The sequence below is a fragment of the Cololabis saira genome, chromosome 21 (genome assembly GCF_033807715.1).
Source record: "Cololabis saira isolate AMF1-May2022 chromosome 21, fColSai1.1, whole genome shotgun sequence".
NCBI classification, from domain to species: Eukaryota; Metazoa; Chordata; class Actinopteri; order Beloniformes; family Belonidae; genus Cololabis; species Cololabis saira.
The window spans coordinates 2,464,004-2,484,426 of record NC_084607.1 but is presented as its reverse complement, the minus strand read 5'-3'; the positions used below and the strand labels follow the sequence as shown (position 1 = coordinate 2,484,426).

Sequence of the window (20,423 nt, the reverse complement as noted above, 5' to 3'; positions counted from 1 at the left end):
TAGATTTAAAATCGATTAATCGCACAGCCCTAGTCCATAGTACCATAAAAATATACATATAAGAGTTAGGGCTGCTACCCGTCCCGTAAAATACGGAATTGTCCTTTATTTGAGAAAAAATGTTGCGTCCCTTATTGAACTAATACGGGACTCGATTTGTCCCGTATTTTCATTAACGCCCCAAACACACGTCTGTCACACACACACACACATCAACACTAAATTTATCAATAATGAACAAAATAAAACCGGAAATATTAAGGCCAGCAAAATCTTTGTGGCGGGACAACAGGACCTGCTGCGTCTGTGCCCAGATCTTTATATATATATATATATATATATATATATATATATATATATATATATATATATATATATATATATGGAATATTATTATTAGTGTGTGCCAGACAGCGGGGAGGACTCGGGCTTCACCTCCAGGTAGGGCTTGGGAATTGGGAATTAAAAGTTGCGTTCCGTATTGAACCAATACGGAACGGACATATATTATGCTCTTATTTATTGATGTTATAATAAACAGGTGAAGGTCGGAAAATTTGAATATATTGCAAAACGTAATTCGTAGTAAATTTAACTAAAGGTGAAACAAATATATTATTTCCCCACTACATTCAAAGTAAGATATTTCAAGCCTTTATTTGTTATCATTTTGATGATTATGGCTCACAGTTTATTAAACCTCAAATAAAAAATAAATTAGAGAATATTTTATGAATTCAATAAACAATTCAATCATCAAAATTATAACAAATAAAAGGTTTAACATATCTTGCTCTGCATGTAATAAGACTAGGTAATATATTAGTTTCACCTTTTAAGTTGAATTATTGAAATAAATCAACTTTTACACCAAATTCTAGTTGAATTATTGGAATAAATTAACTTTTACACCATATTCTAGTATAATTATTGAAATAAATTAACTTTTACACCATAATCTAGTTGAATTATTGGAATAAATTAACTTTTACACCATATTCTAGTTGAATTATTGGAATAAATTAACTTTTACACCATATTCTAGTTGAATTATTGAAATACATTAACTTTTACACCATATTCTAGTTGAATTATTGAAATAAATTAACTTTTACACCATATTCTAGTTGAATTATTGGAATAAATTAACTTTTACACCATATTCTAGTTGAATAATTGAAATACATTAACTTTTACACTATATTCTAGTTGAATTATTGGAATAAATTAACTTTTACAACATATTCTAGTTGAATAATTGAAATACATTAACTTTTACACTATATTCTAGTTGAATTATTGGAATAAATTAACTTTTACACCATATTCTAGTTGAATTATTGGAATAAATTAACTTTTACACCATATTCTAGTTGAATTATTGAAATACATTAACTTTTACACCATATTCTAGTTGAATTATTGGAATAAATTAACTTTTACACCATATTCTAGTTGAATTATTGAAATACATTAACTTTTACACCATATTCTAGTTGAATTATTGAAATAAATTAACTTTTACACCATATTCTAGTTGAATTATTGAAATAAATTAACTTTTACACCATATTCTTCACCTGTATCTTTATTCTACATCTGGGCTGATGTGGACATACAAGCAGCAGCATAGGAGGATATTTCAGTTGTTATATGATTGTCTGTCTGTACAGGCATGCAAGTTCAATGCTATTAAAGCACTTTAAACTTTAAATCAAAACATTTGGTTTTTTCATATAAAATAAACACATTTTTATTCAGTTTAGAAGTTTTGGGGCTTTTTTTGGCTCCTGCGCTGCTGAAATCAGGGCGTCCTTTATTTCTATTTCTGAAAGGTGAAGAAGAGGTCCATAGTACCATAAAAATAAACATATAAGAGGTCCATAGTACCATAAAAATAAACATATAAGAGGTCCATAGTACCATAAAAATATAAGAGGTCCATAGTACCATAAAAATATACATATAAGAGGTCCATAGTACCATAAAAATATACATATAAGAGGTTCATAGTACCATAAAAATAAACATATAAGACACAACTCGCACTAACGGCTAACGGCTAGGCTAACGGCTAGGCTAACGCTAGTCTGGATCAAGCTGCGAGAGTTTTAGGCCGTAAGGTGAACCCCGTTATCGTTTCATCCCGCTCCCACCTTTGGAGACGACACAGTCTGTATGATCAAAAAGATTGATTCCTGCTCACCTTCTCAGTAAAAGTCCAGAGCTCAAAACCCCCCAAGAGTCCCGTGATCGGGGCCGCAAAACGGGACTAGTTTCTTCTGAGCGGAGGAAGATTTTGCTCCGCGGGTCGAGGCGCGGTCGTCATGTGATCCCGCTGCTCCAATAGGATGCGCGTTGCTAGACGAATGTGACACGGAAACCACATTTCCCAGCATGCCACAGTAGTCAGGAGCATGCGCAGTAGCCCCGCGGGAGGTTCTCTGACAAATGAATGTCGCTACCAAGAGGTGAGTTTGTGTTGGACTCTATTAGACACTAGAGTGAATCCAGCGCTGTCGGGGGGAGAACATTTCCCTCTAAATACAACATTCTAGTCTCCGGGACGACAATCTACATTTACCAGCAGGAAACACTCGAGTGGTGGACACGAGTTTGGAGGAGATGGACCGGAACCAGAACCAGGACCAGATCCAGGACCAGGACCAGGACCAGAACCAGGACCAGAACCAGGACCAGAACCAGGACCAGAACCAGATCCAGGACCAGATCCAGGACCAGATCCAGGACCAGGACCAGATCCAGGACCAGAACCAGGACCAGATCCAGGACCAGATCCAGGACCAGATCCAGGACCAGATCCAGGATCAGGTCCAGGACCAGATCCAGGACCAGATCCAGATCCAGGACCAGGACCAGGACCAGATCCAGGACCAGGTCCAGGACCAGATCCAGGACCAGGACCAGATCCAGGACCAGATCCAGGACCAGATCCAGGACCGGGGTCAGAACCAGGACCAGGAGTCCAGCAGCAGGACCAAAGCGGACTCTTCCTCCGCTGGTCTGCAGGTCAGTGTTCAGGTCCACGTTCCCGCTCCTCCTCGCTCTTTCTGTTGCTGCTGATCATCCAAACACTTTAGTTCATTGTCAGTAGCTTTTTCTTTCTTTTCTTTTTGTAACAAAACTTTATTGAAAATATACAAACTCTCAAAGAGGATAATGGACAAATATCAATTTAAATGCAATATGAAAAGAAAGGAAAATAAAAATAAAAAATGGAGATTCTTGTAAGGAATACAAAAAACAAAAAAACAAGGCGCTCTAAGAATTAAAAGGTGCATATGAATAACAAAATAAATTAAGCATTTAAATTCACATAATGGAGCATAGAAAAGGAGAGGAATTATTCAATTAGAATAAATAATAACGAGCAATGTATAGACTTAATTTAAGCTGGGCATACACTGTGCGATATTTAAAATGGTTTGATTCAGCCCCATCTCAAACTGCACGACTAGATCGCTGAGTTCAAAAGTTCACAGCCCACGATTTATGGTCTCACACTGTACGACCTGATGCTCGGATGCTCCGTCTGCTCACACTATACGTTCATAATCCTCCGTCTGTTCACACTATACGATCATAATCCTCACGTCGGACCTCTGTTACTGGAACTCGAGGCCGGTTTTGGGGCAGGGGTGGGCTGTGTCCACCCAAACGTGCGTCCTGCCCACCCGATCAAAGGTTATGGGGATCCTTTATTTTTTTTATTATTAAATTTTTTTTTATATACATAAAAAAAATCCCAAAATATCTGTACCGTTTCTGATTGGGCAGGCACTGCGCATCATTTTTAGACACAACAATGAACGCAAACCGCAAAAGTTGTGTCTCGGCGGAGGCAAAATGAACACTTCTTTGTGTTCAGAACAGCGCAGAGCGCACACTAAAGGCTGATTTATGGTTCCGCGTTACACCAACGCAGAGCCTACGGCATAGGGTGCGCGGCGACGCGCACAGTACGTGGGAAATGCAGTCTTTTTTTCTGCTATTAAAACATTGATTGATTGATTGATTGATTGATTGATTGATTGATTGATTGAATTGTTTATTTAACACATAAAAAAATATAAGATTTTAAAACAAATTCAAAACATACAGAAAAAAAAGCAACAACAACAAAAACGTAATACAAACAGGGGGGGAAAAAAAACAGTGTCCGAAAAGGAGCAGGTAGAAGTAAAACGTATTTAACCCTGCCCCTTTGTTACCTCTATCATAAATTAAACATAAATATTAATAATAAATAGCTGCAATTACCTAATAGGGTACAGATTTTCCCATTGGTTGAGCCTTTACACCTAACCAGCTAACAAACACCATATTGCCTTAACATAACTCCTCCTCAATCAAATAACTTCCCACAACTTCCTTTTTGTACCGTTTTTTAAATTGATTGCTACATTGCTTCAACCCACCACCCAACCCATTCCATAAATCCACTCCAACAACTGAGATACACATGCTTTTCCTTTTAGAATCAACACATTGTTGTTTGAAATTATATTTTCCTCTTAAATTATAACCCCTCTCCCTGTCACAAAACATTTTCTGTAAATTGCCTGGAAGTGAATCAGTTCTCGCTTTGAATATGATTTGTAGACTTTTTAGTTTGACAATGTCCCAGAATTTCAACACATGCGACTTTAAAAACAGTGTGTTTGTGTGATCCTTAAAACCCACATTGTGAAATATCCTGATTGCTTTTTTTTGCAGTCTGAATAGCGGTTGTAAATTGCTTATATATGTGTTGCCCCAAACCTCTACACAATAATCCAGATATGATAATACTAGTGATGAATACAGAATGTGCAATGATTTATAATCCAGCATGTATCTTGTTCTCCCCAATATTGCTACACTCTTTGCCAGTTTTGTTCTTATGTGATTTATATGGGGTTTCCAGCAGATTTTGTAATTCAGTATCACTCCCAGAAATTTATTTTCATACACCCTTTCAATAGGTACATTATTGATCGTTATTTGCACAGTATCAATTGGGATTGTGCGATTTCCAAACAACATAAATTTAGTTTTCTTAAAGGAACTGTATGTAAGAGCAATAATAAAACAAATCATAAAATGACCCCGATTTGTCAACAGACATTTAAAAATCATGTTCATTTCAAATACTTATGTCACTGACAACAGCTAGACCCTCCAGAAAAACGCGGGCAAAAATCCTTGATTCCGCGGACTAAAATCATTGATTCCGCGGGCTAAAATCATTGATTATGCGATTAAATGTGCGGGTTTTTTATGTGCTTTTATGCGGTGAAATTGCGGAATATGCGGAAAGTTGCAAAATATGCGAAATATGCAGGAAGTTGCGGATTCGGCGGAGCTCTTCCCTCTTAAATTCAGCGGGTCGTCTGATCTGAGGTCGAAGGAGGAAAAAAAAAGGAGAGCGCGGGTGGAGAGGAGAGGAGGGGCGGTGGCAGCCCGGGGGCCGGCCGCCTCTCTCCCTCCAGCCCGCGGCTTGGTGCTCGGATGATTGCCGGGCGCACCGGCGCGACGAGGGGGACGAGACAGCTCCGTCACCCCACGCGTCCGCCGCCACTATCCCCCAAGTGGATGGGAGCTCCGCCTCCGCCGGCCCTCGCAGGTGCAGTGGTGCGCGGTCAGCACGGATCCTGAGTCCACCGGCAGCCGCGCCCACCACGCAAGCGGGCTCTCTTTTTCCTCTCACCCCCGCGGGTGAGAGCTGCTGTTTGGGGGATGGCGGTTTCTGCGAGGGGGGTGCGGAGGTCCCCGGGCGGGCCCCGCACGTCGCGACCGGGTGTCCCGACATGTCACTGACAACACTCCCCCCTTTTTCCAAACTTTATGCGAAAATGTCGGCGATGATGCGGTGAAATCAAGCGAGCTCCGCATAATTCGCATATTCAGCGCGGACATATGCAATATTAACCCCAGTAAAAGAGATTTTTCTGCACCAGACATTGAAATCCACGGAAGGTCTGTAAATCCACGGACAGCCGTGAAATCCGCGAAAAATTCCGCGATCACGGAATCGCGGATTCCTGGAGGGTCTAATCTCAAGCCAGGATATTCCAGTTTAAAAAGAGGAGTTGCAGCCCTCAACTGATGTTTATGTTGTCATTTTTTGTTTTGGCCTCAAGCTCCACCCTCCACCTATCTCCCAATCACCAAGTCAGTATTGTTTCTGAAGCTCCACCCTCCACCTATCTCCCAATCACCAAGTCAGTATTGTTTCTGAAGCTCCACCCTCCACCTATCTCCCAATCACCAAGTCAGTATTGTTTCTGAAGCTCCACCCTCCACCTATCTCCCAATCACCAAGTCAGTATTGTTTCTGAAGCTCCACCCTCCACCTATCTCCCAATCACCAAGTCAGTATTGTTTCTGAAGCTCCCCCCTCCACCTATCTCCCAATCACCAAGTCAGTATTGTTTCTGAAGCTCCACCCTCCACCTATCTCCCAATCACCAAGTCAGTATTGTTTCGGCATCCGGGTTGCCAGCTCGGCTCTAATTATCGCAGCCATGGCAGCCTACGTTCCTGCTGCATTCTGCAGCCTACCTGGCAACCTCTGTTCGGGGGGAGGAGGGGGAGGGTACACGCCGCTCAACAATATTTTGAAAGTGACTGCAGTACCAGTTTTGGCCATTTCTTACAGACGGCTCCTTTTAAGGTTAAAACATAATTTGTTAACATCAAACCAGTGTTTTAATTTTTTTATTTCTGCTCTGACCAACTCCAAAAGCTGCTGTAGATCTTCCCCAGAACAAATGATATTTGTATCATCTGCGAATAAAACAAACTTAAATATTGCTGATGCTTTACATATGTCATTAATGTATAATATAAATAGTTTAGGTCCTAACACTGACCCCTGTGGGACCCCACAGGTAATGTCCAAAAGAGTTGACTTATGATCGCCCATCTGCACAAACTGCTGTCGGTTTTCAATGTAACTTTTCACCCACCTCAGCACCACCCCTCTTATACCAAGCTTTTCTAGTTTATTAATTAATATATCATGGTTGATGGTATCAAATGCCTTCTTTAAGTCTAAGAATATTCCTACTGCATACTTCCTGTTATCTAAACTATTGATAATTTCTTCAGTCAATTCCATTATTGCCATTGAAGTTGATCTGTTTCCTCTAAATCCGTACCGACTGTCCGTTAATAAATTATGCTTTTCAATGAAATCATCTAACCTTTGGATAAACAGCTTTTCCAGTATTTTAGAGAACTGGCAGAGTAGAGATACAGGCATATAATTTGTGAACTGATGTTTGTCCCCAGCTTTGTATAATGGAATGACTTTTGCAGTTTTCATTTTAATGATAAATTACAAATGTAAGTTAGAGGGTTTGCAATACCATGAATGACTTTCTTAACTACTGTCATATCAATTCCATTCAAATCAGTGGATGATTTATTTTTGCAGTTATTAGCTATATTTATGATTTCAGTTGTTTCTACTGGTTTCAGATAGATTGAGCTTTGATTCCTTACAACATGACTATCAACTACCTCCCCCTTCCTTGCCTGTGTGACATTTATTTTTCCGGCCAGCTGTGGTCCCACGTTTACAAAAAAGTCATTGAACCCATCAACTACTTCATTCATATCATTCCCTATTCTGTCATTGTCTGTAAAATAATCAGGATAATTGGTATTGGTGGAGCTATTTCTAATAACACTGTTTAATATATTCCAAATCCTTTTAATATTATTCCTATTGGTCTCTAATAATTTGGTATAATATTCCTTCTTGCATATCCTCATAATATTGGTTAGTATGTTTTTGTATCTCTTATATTTGTTTTCTGCTTCGATAATCCTATATTTTATAAATTGTCTATATAGAAAATAATTTTTTTACAGGCATTATGCAGTCCTTTTGTGATCCATGGCTTGTCTGTGTGTTTTTTTCTGCTGTTGCACTGTATAATTGGACAATTTTTATCATATAGTGACTTAAAAATTTCTAGAAATGTTTCATAGGCTGTGTCAACAGTTTCTTTTCCATAAACAGTATTCCAGTTTTGTGATAATAATTCAGTTCTGAATGCGTTCAATGATTCATCTGTTTTTAGTCTTCTATATTTGGATTCGCAGTCCTCCTTATCACTTCAGACAGTCACTGTCATGGATCACAAAAACAGGAAGATGATCACTGATGTCATTTATTAGCAGCCCACTCACTAAGCTGCTTTCCATATGATTTGTAAATATATTATCAATTAGGGTGGCGCAGTGTGTCGTTATTCTGCTTGGTCTGGTGATCAGTGGATTTAATCTCATACTATACATTGCATTGGTGAATTCTTCTGTCATTTTATGTTTGTTAGGATTAAGTAAATCTATATTAAAATCTCCACAGATGAACATAGTCTTCAGGTGTGTTTTGGTATACATTTCTTCCATACAGTTTTTAAAAGTTTCAATATTGGATGCTGGAGCTCTGTATACACAACTAACAATTACATTTTTTTGTTTTTCTATGCAAATATCTACAGTAATACATTCCATCAAGTCATCAATAGTAGTTGTCATGTTCCCCATAACCTTATAGTTGAGACTGTTGCTTACGTACAGAGCAACGCCGCCTCCTTTTTTGTTCCTCCTGTTGATGTAATTTAATTCATATCCTTCCAACTCGAAATCCGCTCCTACAGAGTCAAGCCAGGTTTCAGATATTGCTATGACTTGGAATGGTTTCTTGAATTGACTTAGAAATTATTTTATGTTTTGATAATTAGCATTGTAGCGACCCAGCTGATCTGACGTCATTAAATAATCCAGCCGTTCACGCCCCTCTCCTGCAACCAATGAGCACACGCCAACACCCCTGCAAATTACTTCAAAACACACCCATCCACTCTTGTCAGACCTGCGGTAAAACACAGCCAAAGACACAACTAGTGTTGACACAACTAATATTGATTGATCTTACCTGCTACGGGAAGTCCTTGTCCTTAAAGCCATTGTGCATTGAAGCCCACGGTAAGAACCTCCTGAGCATCTAGCAGTTACGAGCATCTTTCAATTATAACCATTGGTAAAAATAAGCCTTACTGAATCCATAGAGTTCCTAGCTCCATGACTGCTTTGTCCCCCAGACTGACCAGACTTTGCTGACGGGAGGTACAGTGTCTTGTTTTATTTTGTCTTTAAAATCATTTCACCATGTGGTGTGTTTACCTGACACTGTTTCCTGGTTGCCCGTAGGGTGGGGATCCGCGGTAAAACCCGGACCGGATCTAATTTTTGTATACTGGAATACACAGTCGGGGATCGGGAGTGGAATGACCGGAATTCCGGGATTATATGGAATGGACTGAAATACAAAGAAACAAACGGAAACTTGTGTTGTGTCTTGTCTGAATAATTGTTTATTTATTGTATGTTGGTTATTTTGGAGCACTATCACATTGTTGTACGGGTTGAAGGTCTGTTTATTTTTGAGTTGAAAGTTATTTTTATTTGTCAGACGTGACTCTGACTGGCACCCCTTAGACCAGCCCGTTACAGCATATAAGCTCCTGCTGTTGAAATTAATAATTGACATTTTCTGTTGTAAATCCACATCACTATTGAATAGCTCATCAGTGTAGTAGCCACATTTGTTGTTTAAGAGGTTGAAAAAATTATTGTCCGGATCAATGTCTATGTCCATGTTTAAGTGTAATGAGTTCTCACATGATTTATGTCGGAGATTACCTTAGATTTGTTAGCGTCACTGGTATTTGTCCAGTTCATCCATTTCCCTGATGGCCAACACTTTGGCTTCCTCCGGTGATCCGTTCAGTCTGATGAACACCTTACAGTTTCTGGTCCATGTTGACTGGATTTTTTTTTTGCTTTCTTAGAAAGCGTGCCTGCCTGGCAATGTCTGCATTTTTCTTGGTAAGATGTTCATTCACATAGACGTTGGATCCTGTCAGCTTCCTTCTTTGTCCAAGTACGGCGTTTCTTTGTTTTCTATTGGTGAATCTAATTATTATGGCCGGTTTGTCGTTCTTGTTTCTCCGAGGAAGCAGGTGGCATGCCTCGATGTCCGTTTTGCTGACGGGGATGCCTTTGTTGTTGAAAAATGCCGTTACCTGTTGCTCGACGGACTCCAAGTCTGCCTCGCTGGTTTCACCGGTGTTGTCCCGTGTCAACGCACAAGCGTATGACCGGGGCTTTGTCTCCAACCCGCTGATGATCACATCATTAATGCGGGAATACTGCTCCAGCTCCGCCACCCGACACTCTAGTATGGCCATCCTTCTGTCCTTCTCAGCATTTTGTCTCTTCAGTTCTTTTATTTCTCCCATCAAATCTATTATCAGTTTTTGTTGTTTAGTGACAGTCGCGATTTCCCCAGACATGAAGTTCAAAGCTTTCTTAATCTCCTCCACCTCCTCGTCCGAGATCGCATTGCTTTGTTTGTTTGCTTTAGGTGGCATTTTGTTGATTTGTCTGCAGTGTCGGCTGGTGGATGGGTTGCAGCTACAGTTGCTGCAGACAGGGCTTTGGCCTAGCCTGGCCTGGTGGATGGGATGGTATCAGTCAGGTGGTGGATGAGCTGGTAGCTGAGTTAGTGTTGGGGCCTGGTGGCTAAGCTGGCTTTGGCTTTGGGGCCTTGGAGCTGGGGCCTGGCCTGGTGGTTGAGCTCCTGCTATGGCCTGGGCCTGGCCTGGTGGTTGAGTTGCTGCTGCTGCTGCTCACCTTGCCATGGTGTTGTGCTGCTGCTGGGCCTGGTGAGGCTCCTCCTGGGCCTGGTGGTGTAAGCTTTAGAAACCCATTAGTTTATGTTTGCATGATTTCCACGGTTCAACTGTAGATCAACTCAACCTGTATTTCTTATGACAGTTTTCTTTTATTGAGGACATCACAGTTGTCATAGAGTGCACCTGAAGTTCTTGGGGATTTTTTTTAGGCACTTGTGGACTAATCTATCTAATGTAATTACTGTGACTGACATTTATGGTTGTTTCTGTGTTGCTGTTTCTGTTGCAGTTTCACTAAAGTACTTAATATAGATACCTAAATTATCCTTGTTGCGTCAGGGTCTTTATTGGGTCTTTATGTTTAGCTCGCTGTCCACACTGTGTACCGCACACACAAGGTCAGGGCAGAAGAAGTGCTGACTGATGACATTTTGAGTTTGTATTTATTTATTTTTTTTAATTTTATTGGCTTTGTCTCAAACACAACAAAACCCAATCAAATTAAAAGCATCAAAATATAAAAAAAGCAAAACAATTTAACAGTCTCATTCAAAAAAAAACACACAGCAAAACAATTTGTTCGAGAGGGAACAGGAGGAAGCAGAACGCTTATTTAGTTCAATTCAATTTTATTTATATAGCGTCTAATACAACAGATGTTGTCTCTAGACGCTTTCCAGAGAACCAGAACATGAACATAAACATAAATATAAACATAAACCCCCGAGCAATTATTACATAAACAATGGCAGGTAAAAACTCCCATAGTGGGAGAAAAGCCTTAAGCCAAACAGTGGCAAGGAAAAACTCCCCTTTAGGAGGGAAGAAACCTTGAGCAGGACCAGGCTCATAAGGGGGGCCCTCCTGCCGAAGGCCAGAGTGGGGGAGTCGCGGACGTCAGCAGCACACAGCAGTCATGTGGAGGCAGCAGCGGGATGACCAGAGGAGGGGGGACGCAGAAAGGCGGAAGCAGCAGCGGGATGACCAGGGGGGGGGACGCAGGCAGGCGGAAGCAGCAGCGGGATGACCAGAGGGTGGGGGCGTCAGCAGCAAACAGCAGACATCCACATAGGCAGGTGGAAGCAGCAATGGGATGACCGGGGATGGGGGGGGGGGGGCGGGACCGCAGGCCAGAACGCAGCTCCGAGGCTCCGGCCTGCAAACATGCACAAAAGAAAAAAAAGGGGGGCCGGCACAAGAAACTACAGGAACGATGAACAAAAATGATAGTTATGAGATATTTATAATAAATTAAAATGGTAATGGAGTCCTGTCCCTTCCTCACAATATCATAGCATATATAACCTATAAAAATTAAATAAAATTAAATAAAAGTAAAAGAAAAGAAAAGAAAAGAAAGAAAAGAAAGGAAAAAGACAAAAAAACAAAAAAATTAATACAACACAAACAACCAATAAGTAATATCAGTAATTGTAATCATAATTGAACCGGTCTCCTACAATATCCTAAATTCAAGAGTCCAATCTCCCAGTCACCTCTACAATGATCCACGAACAGCCTTGAATGCCGGCAGTTATATTTGTTTTGTATATAATCCATCCACATTGAACAAAATAATAATTGTACAGAATGCATTAAACACACCACCAGTCATCAAGGAATTTCTATAAAAAAATTATGATTTTGTTCTGAGGGTGGGTAGCTTTAGCCCTTCACACATTTGTTTTGACATATTGAAATGTTTTATGTGAATATTTCTGGCTGTCAAGAGCCATTGATAACAGAACATGCTTAACATAGCACTCAGACATAAAACTATTCATTGTTTCACTGCGAACATGACAGACAGCACTTGACTTGAACTGAAAAAGGATTTGTCAGGTCAGCCAACAACAGGATCTAAGTCTTTTTCTCTTTCCTTACAGAAACATGAAGCCAAAGAGGGAAACACAAGTTACTGCTGTGATAGGAGGGATAAAGTCCTCACCCCTTCACCAGGTCTGAAGGTCCAAAAGATGATTCATACTGAAAAGAAGCTGCACACCTGTGATAAGTGTGGGACATCTTTTACCGAACAAGGTCATCTAAGGCGTCATGAGCGTATTCACACTGGAGAACAGCCGTACAAATGTGATCAGTGTGTGGCAGCTTTTTCCCAACAAGGTCACCTAAAGAGTCATCAACGTATTCACACTGGGGATAAGCCATACAAATGTGATCAGTGTGAGGCAGCTTTTACCCAACAAGGTAATCTAAGGCGTCATCAGCGTATTCACACTGGAGAGAAGCCTTACAGATGTGATCGGTGTGGGGCAGCTTTTACCGAACAAGGTAATCTAAGGTGTCATCAGCGTATTCACACTGGATTTAAGCCTTACAGATGTGATCAGTGTGGGGCAGCTTTTACCAAGTCAAGTAATCTAAGGAGTCATCAGCGTATTCACACTGGAGAAAAGCCTTACAGATGTGATCAGTGTGGGGCAGCTTTTACCAAGTCAGGTCATCTAAGGAGCCATCAGCGTATTCACACTGGAGAAAAGCCTTACAGATGTGACCAGTGTGGGGCAGCTTTTACCATGTCAGGTCATCTAAGGAGCCATCAGCGTATTCACACTGGGGATAAGCCTTACAGATGTGATCAGTGTGAGGCTGCTTTTACCAAACAAGGTAGTCTAAGGCGTCATCAGCTTATTCACACTGGAGAAAAGCCGTACAAATGTGATCAGTGTGGGGCAGCTTTCACCTTGTCAGGTGATCTAAGGTGTCATCAGCGTATTCACACTGGATTTAAGCCTTACAGATGTGATCAGTGTAGGGCAGCTTTTACCAAGTCAAGTAATCTAAGGAGTCATCAGCGTAGTCACACTGGGGATAAGCCTTACAGATGTGATCAGTGTGGGGCAGCTTTTACCAGGTCAGGTAATCTAAGGAGTCATCAGGGTATTCACACTGGATAAAAAATTGTCCGTGATCAGTGCGGGGCAGCTTTTACTTGGAGTGTTCAGTTAAAGGTACCAATTTAGACATGTTATGTTCTGAGGAAAAACGAAATCAGGACTTTTGTTTTCAGTTTCACCTGAAAAATGTGTTTAAATGAGATTTTTCACTAGTTTATGTATCGTTACATTTAAATAAAAAAAGTTCTTTGTTTGCCTGCTGGATTTCAGTTTCCTGCTCACTGCAAACTCACAACAAGACATCAGTGTCAGAATATTAGAAAAGAGTCACACAGTAGTGCATTTTTTATGTGCTTTTTATCACCATATGTACTATTCATGCTGGATTTAAATTTCCTCTGGACCTGCAATAATTCCAAAATGACACCATGACATCTGTATTTTGTTCAGCTGATTCACACTAGATAAGTGAAGTCTGTGTTGTACTGCCCTCATTCTGTTGAACAATTCCCTTTATTTAACACTACATTTTAATATTGAGTCAAAAGCAACTGAGCAGACACTTAAGCATTTGATTTCAGTGACTACCGTGTCACATTCTGAAAAGGAACCAAATTTAGAAAAAAGCGTTATTGGCATACAGTATGTTTTAAGTTGCTATGCTAACGGTAAACTTAATGGTAAATGTAATCAGAGCTTCCGATGAAGCCCTATATGTTTTGCTCTGCTTTGACTTTGAAGAAAGATTTTTAAAAAAAGCTGTTTTTTGGTGTATTTTTTACTGCATGATGCGGCCACATGTGTCCTCTCGTTATTCTGCTGATCTGGATTTCTTCAAAGACCCCGTGTGAAGTTTGATGTTGGTTAGTTTCTGTATGATTATCATCTAAAAATATCAGATCACTACACTATATGGGGTGCATATAGACTAATGTGGTGTTCATTTGACATGTACATAACATGTAGATATGAAGATATGTGAATGATGTATGCAGATATGAATATGTATGCACAATTTAAATATAGCATGAGATATGAGTATGTGGGCATGACTGTAGTGTGACAGAGAATCATTTAATAAGGTCATACGCATATCAGAAAATATATTTTCCCTTATTCCATTCCACCCTTTCGATCATTATACTATCGCTCAAAAGAATAGACTAATCACACTGCAGCAATCACACCAGAATATCTGCAAATGGAAAATCATCAGTCTTCTCCACGGGGGGGTTCAACAGGTAACTTCTTATGGTAAACTTTAGTCAGGGACATTTCAATCAAGCAGTGGAAGACAGGAGTAGTGACATCATGTATGTTTTCCATTGTCCAAACCAAAAGAATCAACTTAAGGCAAGTTTATTTATACAGCATATTTTAGCATCAAAGCAGTTCAAGGTGCTTTACAGAATAAAAATATGAATAAAATAGTGGCAGAATAAAGAAAAGACTTAGCACCATTTCTCTCCCCGGGGGGGTCCAGCACAGTTTCTCTCCCCGCGGGGTCCAGCACCGTTTCCCCCTCCCCGGGGGGTTCACCACGTTTCCCTCCCCGGGGGGGTCCAGCACCGTTTCCCCCTCCCCGGGGGGTCCAGCACGTTTCCCTCCTCGGGGGGTCCAGCACGTTTCCCTCCCCGGGGGGGTCCAGCACTGTTTCCCCCTCCCTGGGGGGGTCCAGCACAGTTTCTCTCCCCGGGGGGTCCAGCACTGTTTCCCCCTCCCCGGGGGGTCCAGAAACCGTTTCCCTCCCCGGGGGGGGTCAAGCACCGTTTCTCTCCCCGGGGGGGTCCAGCACTGTTTCTCTCCTCGGGGGGTCCAGCACCGTTTCCCCCTCCCTGGGGGGGTCCAGCACCGTTTTTCTCCCCGGGGGGGGCCAGCACCATTTCCCCCTCCCCGGGGGGGTCCAGCACTGTTTCTCTCCCCGGGGGGTCCAGCACCGTTTCCGCCTCCCCGGGGGGTCCAGCACCGTTTCCCCCTCCCCGGGGGGTCCAGCAACGTTTCCCCCTCCCCTGGGGGTCCAGCACCATTTCCCTCCCCGGGGGGTCGAACACCGTCAGGTAGCCCCCCAGGCTACACGGCGAGCCCCGCCAGGACCCGCGCACCCGGGTACTGATGTTTTTCTAACAAAAACACATTTTGTTTTTCTTATCCTAACATGAGCTAGTTTCATTTACGTTAGTTTCATAGATACATCACATTGAACACGTTCATAACAGTTAAATAGTATGAAACAACTTCTTACTTGTGAAATTTTATTTCCTGTTTCTTGGTTTCTGTGTTTCTTTAACAATAACATCCATATGTGGCACAAACGTCTAGCATTTTGGTGTCAGACGCACATTCGGGCACGAAAACCGATCTGACTGGTCCAACTGCTTGTCAGAAACCCTGGCCCAAGTTGGCAGCCGTGTTGACGTGCGTGACGGGCCCGAATGCGGCATCTAAGTGTATAAGTCTATGGAGTGAACATCTCCAGCTCTTACTGGAGCAGGGAGGTGCTGCTGCGCAAATGCTGGGCTGCCTCTGCCAGCTTGAGAGGGAAGATAAATGCATTTAAATGCAGTAAAATATATGTCCACTAGAGGGCAAATACATGCATTTAAATGCAGTAATGTATATGTCCACTAGAGGGCAAATGAGTCATTTTAATGCAGTAATTAATGTGTCCACTAGAGGGCAAATGAATGCATTTAAATGCAGTAATTAATATGTCCACTAGAGGGCAAGTAAATACATTAAAATGCAGTAATGTATATGTCCACTAGAGGGCTAATAAACGCATTTAAATGCAGCAATTAATCTGTCGACTAGAGAGCAAATAAGTCATTTTAATGCAGTAATTTATGTGTCCACTAGAGGGCAAATAAATGCATTTAAATGCAGTAATTTATAAGTCCACTAGAGGGCAAATAAGTAATTTTAATGCAGTAACTTATATGTCCACTAGAGGGCAAAAATGCATTTAAATGTAGTAACTTTTATGTCCACTAAAGGGCAAATAAGTCATTCTAATGCAGTAATTAATATGTCCACTAAAGGGCAAATAAGTCATTCTAATGCAGTAATTAATATGTCCACTAAAGGGCAAATAAGTCATTCTAATGCAGTAAGTAACGTGTCCACTAGAGGGCAAATAAATGCATTTAAATGCAGTAATTTATATGTCCACTAGAGGGCAAATAAATGCATTTAAATGCAGTAATTTATATGTCCACTAGAGGGAAAATAAATAATTTGAATGCAGTAATTAATATGACAACTAGAGGGCAAATAAATTCATTTAAATGCAGCAATTTATGTGTCCACTACAGCAGGGGTTCTTAACCTTTCTGACCTTGGGGCCCAATTTTTTCAGTACAGAGTGGCCCGGGGCCCATTAAATATAAACACTGTATAGCAGGGGTATTCAACTAAAACTTTAAGAGGTCCATTTAGAGAAAATTTACTCAAGCGAAGGTCCAGAACATCATAATATATATATATATATATATATATATATATATGTGTGTGTGTGTGTGTGTGTGTGTGTATATATTCAAGTAGCCTCATAGTTGTATCAACATCTGCATCTGACTGTTATATTAAAAAAGTACATATTTGCCAATTAACATGTTTAACTTGAATTAAACATATTTTTTTCTCTTAAAAATAAAGTAGATTTCATTTTATTTTTCAAATGCTATCTTATTTTATTTCTCTACCAGCAGTTTGAATTTCCCCTTTTCTTTGTTAATTGTCTCAACACATTTTTATACTAAATTAATATAAACACATCTTAACAATTTAACAGTTTTGCAGTTTTTCTTTCTTCCCCTCTTATAATCTTATGCCCCCACTTTCTGTTGTTCAGTGAGAGAACTGAGCTCTAACTTCTCCTGTCAGGACTTTAAATCTGGGCTGGATGGTGTCAGGTTCTCATATGCATGTGGAGGTGTTCATTGTTGAGCCTGAAACGATATTTAGTTTTAATTATGTTCACTGTGGAGAAAGCTGCTTCACAGCTGTATCTGGACCCAGACATGGGCAGGATGTTTTAAGATGGTCAGTTTATTTTTCTGTGACTTCAGTTCAGACTTGAGTGGATATGTTTGATGAAAAACTTTGTGTTTTGTTTCAGTGGCGTTTCACTTTCGCACTTTGAACGCCACGGTCTCTGAACGTATGAGACACTGGTTTTGTCCCAGTGGGAAGACTGAACAGGATGAATTTGTCCATTCCGGGTTGCATATTTAAAAATACAGCGAGGACAAAACTTAGTTTGATTTTACTTTAAGTTATTTACATTAATAAGTTGTCAGGACTCAGTGTGTCGGGTTCATCGGAGCCTGATCAGCTGCGACGGGCACAGCCCGCACCGCAGCTCTCTGGTCGCGCTGCAGCAGTTACTTTCCGATGCTTTTTTGAAAGCCCGAACAGTCCAGTCCAGCAGACACGACAGCCCACGCATCTACATCTACCATCTTTCAGCAGTAACGACGGAGCCCACCGCCCGAGCGGCAGCCTCAGCCGACGTCCCCGGCCGCGGGGACGCGTCGGGATAAATGATCACGCCGCGCTCGCTCGCTCTGGGCGCAGACCCAATTAATCGATCCCTGATCCTGGCGGATCTAAACCTACTCCGTGCAAAATGAAGGATTTTCTCTGTAAATACACACCATTTTTCTTACTATTACACGTACAGCTAGCTGAGTGTCTTCTTCTCCTCATTTGGTTGGGAGTTGCTATGCAGTCCCGCGGCCCTCGCGGCCCACACGTACAAAACTGAATTTTTTTGGCGGCCCACTAGATGGCGCTCGCGGCCCAAGTGTGGGCCGCGGCCCTATGGTTAAGAATCACTGCACTAGAGGATGAATAAGTCATTTTAATGCAGTAATTAAGGTATCCACTAGAGGGCAAAGAAATGCATTTAAATGGAGTAATTTATGTGTCCACTTGAGGGCAAATAAGTCATTTTAATGCAGTAACTTATATGTCCACTAGAGGGCAAATAAGTCATTTTAATGCAGAAATTATTATGTCCACTAGAGGGCAAATAAGTCATTTTAAAGCAGAAATTATGATGTCCACTAGAGGAAAAATAAGTCATTTTAATGCAGTAATTAATATGTCAACTAGAGGGAAAATAAATGCATTTAAATGCAGTAAATCATGTCTCAAACTAGAGGGAAAATAAGTCCTTCTAATGCAATAACTTATATGTCCACTAGAGGGCAAATAAGTATTTTTAATGCAGTAATTAATATGTCCACTAGAGGGCAAATAAATGCACTTAAATGCAGTAATTTATTTGTCCACTTAAGGGCGAATAAGTCATTTTTAATGCAGTAATTAATGTGTCCACTAGAGGGCAAATAAGTCATTTTGATGCATTAATTTATACGTCCACTAGAGGAAAAATAAGTTATTTTAATGCAGTAATTAATATGTCCACTAGAGGGCAAATAAATGCATTTAAATGCAGTAATTAATATGTCCGCTAGAGGGAAAATAAATGCATTTAAATGCAGTAACATATATGTACACTAGAGGGCAAATAAGTAATTTTTTTTTTTTTTTTTTTTTTTTTTTAACCTTGTCTGCACACATATTATTGATTGATACCATGACGGTAGAAACCAAAAGTGTATATATGTGCATTATTACTATATTTAATATATACATATATATACGCACACATATGCGTACACATACATAAATATACACATACTAACCCAGTGTTTTTTGTTTTTTGTTTTTTGTTTTTTTTTTGGGGCGGGGGGGGGGGGGGGGGGGGTGACGACATCCACTGCCAATCCAGGAAGCAGGAACACACGGAGACACACGTCAAGCACTGGAAATCTGCAACAAAAAACCACAAACAAAGCACGAAACCGGCACGGAGCCAACCAAAACACGAACAGCAATCGACCTAAATCTTGAGATCTGATCGCAGTCTGAGCTAAGCTATCGCTACCGCTACCTAAACCCAAAAACTAGAGAGCCAGCATGCAGGTGAACAAGCCAGTGTGTATGTCTATGTGTGTGTGTGTGTGTGTATGTATATGATCATGCGTGTGTGTGTGTGTGTGTGTGTGTGTGTGTGTGTGTGTGTGTGTGTGTGTGTGTGTGTGTGCATGTGACTAAATGACTATGTGTGTGTGTGTGTGTGTGTGTGTGTGTGTGTGTGTGTGTGTGTGTGTGTGTGTGTGTGTGTGTGTGTGTGTGTGTAATAAACCAAACAAAGCTCCACCTGAAGTGTATCTATAGTGGGGGAGGCGGGGGAGCAACCCCGCCACCCGCGAGACCAGAGGCCGACAAGGAAGAGCCCGGAACCCAGGCCACCGGCAACCCCACAGAGGGGAGAAGTAGGAGGGAGGCAACCCACCGCCTGCGAGGCCCCCCCCCCCCCCACCCGGCGGCGGCCGAGGGGGCCCGCGGGCGGGGCCCCCACCGCGCGGAAAGAAGCAGCCAGGGATCCCGCGGCGGCGGACCGCGACCCGGCCAATCCCCGGCCACCCGGTCCGGGCCGGACACGCGGCCAGGAGGCCCTCACCCTTCAGGCCAACGACCCCCACCCGGCAGGGGGCCAGCCTGCCCGGAGAGACAGAGCCGCCCCGGCCGCCGACGCGGGCAGGCGCACCCGTCCCCCACGAAAGTGGCCCTCCAAGACCAGAGGGGCGCCCCGCCGTAGAGGCAGCAGGGGGGACCGGAGACGGGCCCGGAGAGAGGGAACCCCCCAACAAGGCGACACCCGCGCAGGCCCGACAACGGAGGGCCCCAGACCCAGGCATCCCATTCATTCATCCATTCACCTATCCGATACCTATACTAATAATAATATAATATACTATACATAATAATAATAATAATA

The 20,423-nt window shown here is 41.7% G+C and overlaps 2 protein-coding genes across 2 annotated transcripts in view; one reads left to right on the top strand and one right to left on the bottom strand.

Moving 5' to 3' along the window:
• Positions 1 to 20,423, bottom strand: part of LOC133421847 (zinc finger protein 239-like) — a 156,346-nt gene that overhangs the window by 20,289 nt on the left and 115,634 nt on the right. The window lies entirely within an intron of this gene.
• On the top strand, positions 2,418 to 13,794 carry LOC133422515 (zinc finger protein 501-like). Its single transcript, XM_061712543.1, has 3 exons — positions 2,418 to 2,471; positions 2,881 to 3,030; positions 12,602 to 13,794. The coding sequence occupies exons 1-3, from the start codon at positions 2,418 to 2,420 to the stop codon at positions 13,631 to 13,633; spliced, it is 1,236 nt and encodes a 411-aa protein (XP_061568527.1). The 3' UTR covers positions 13,634 to 13,794.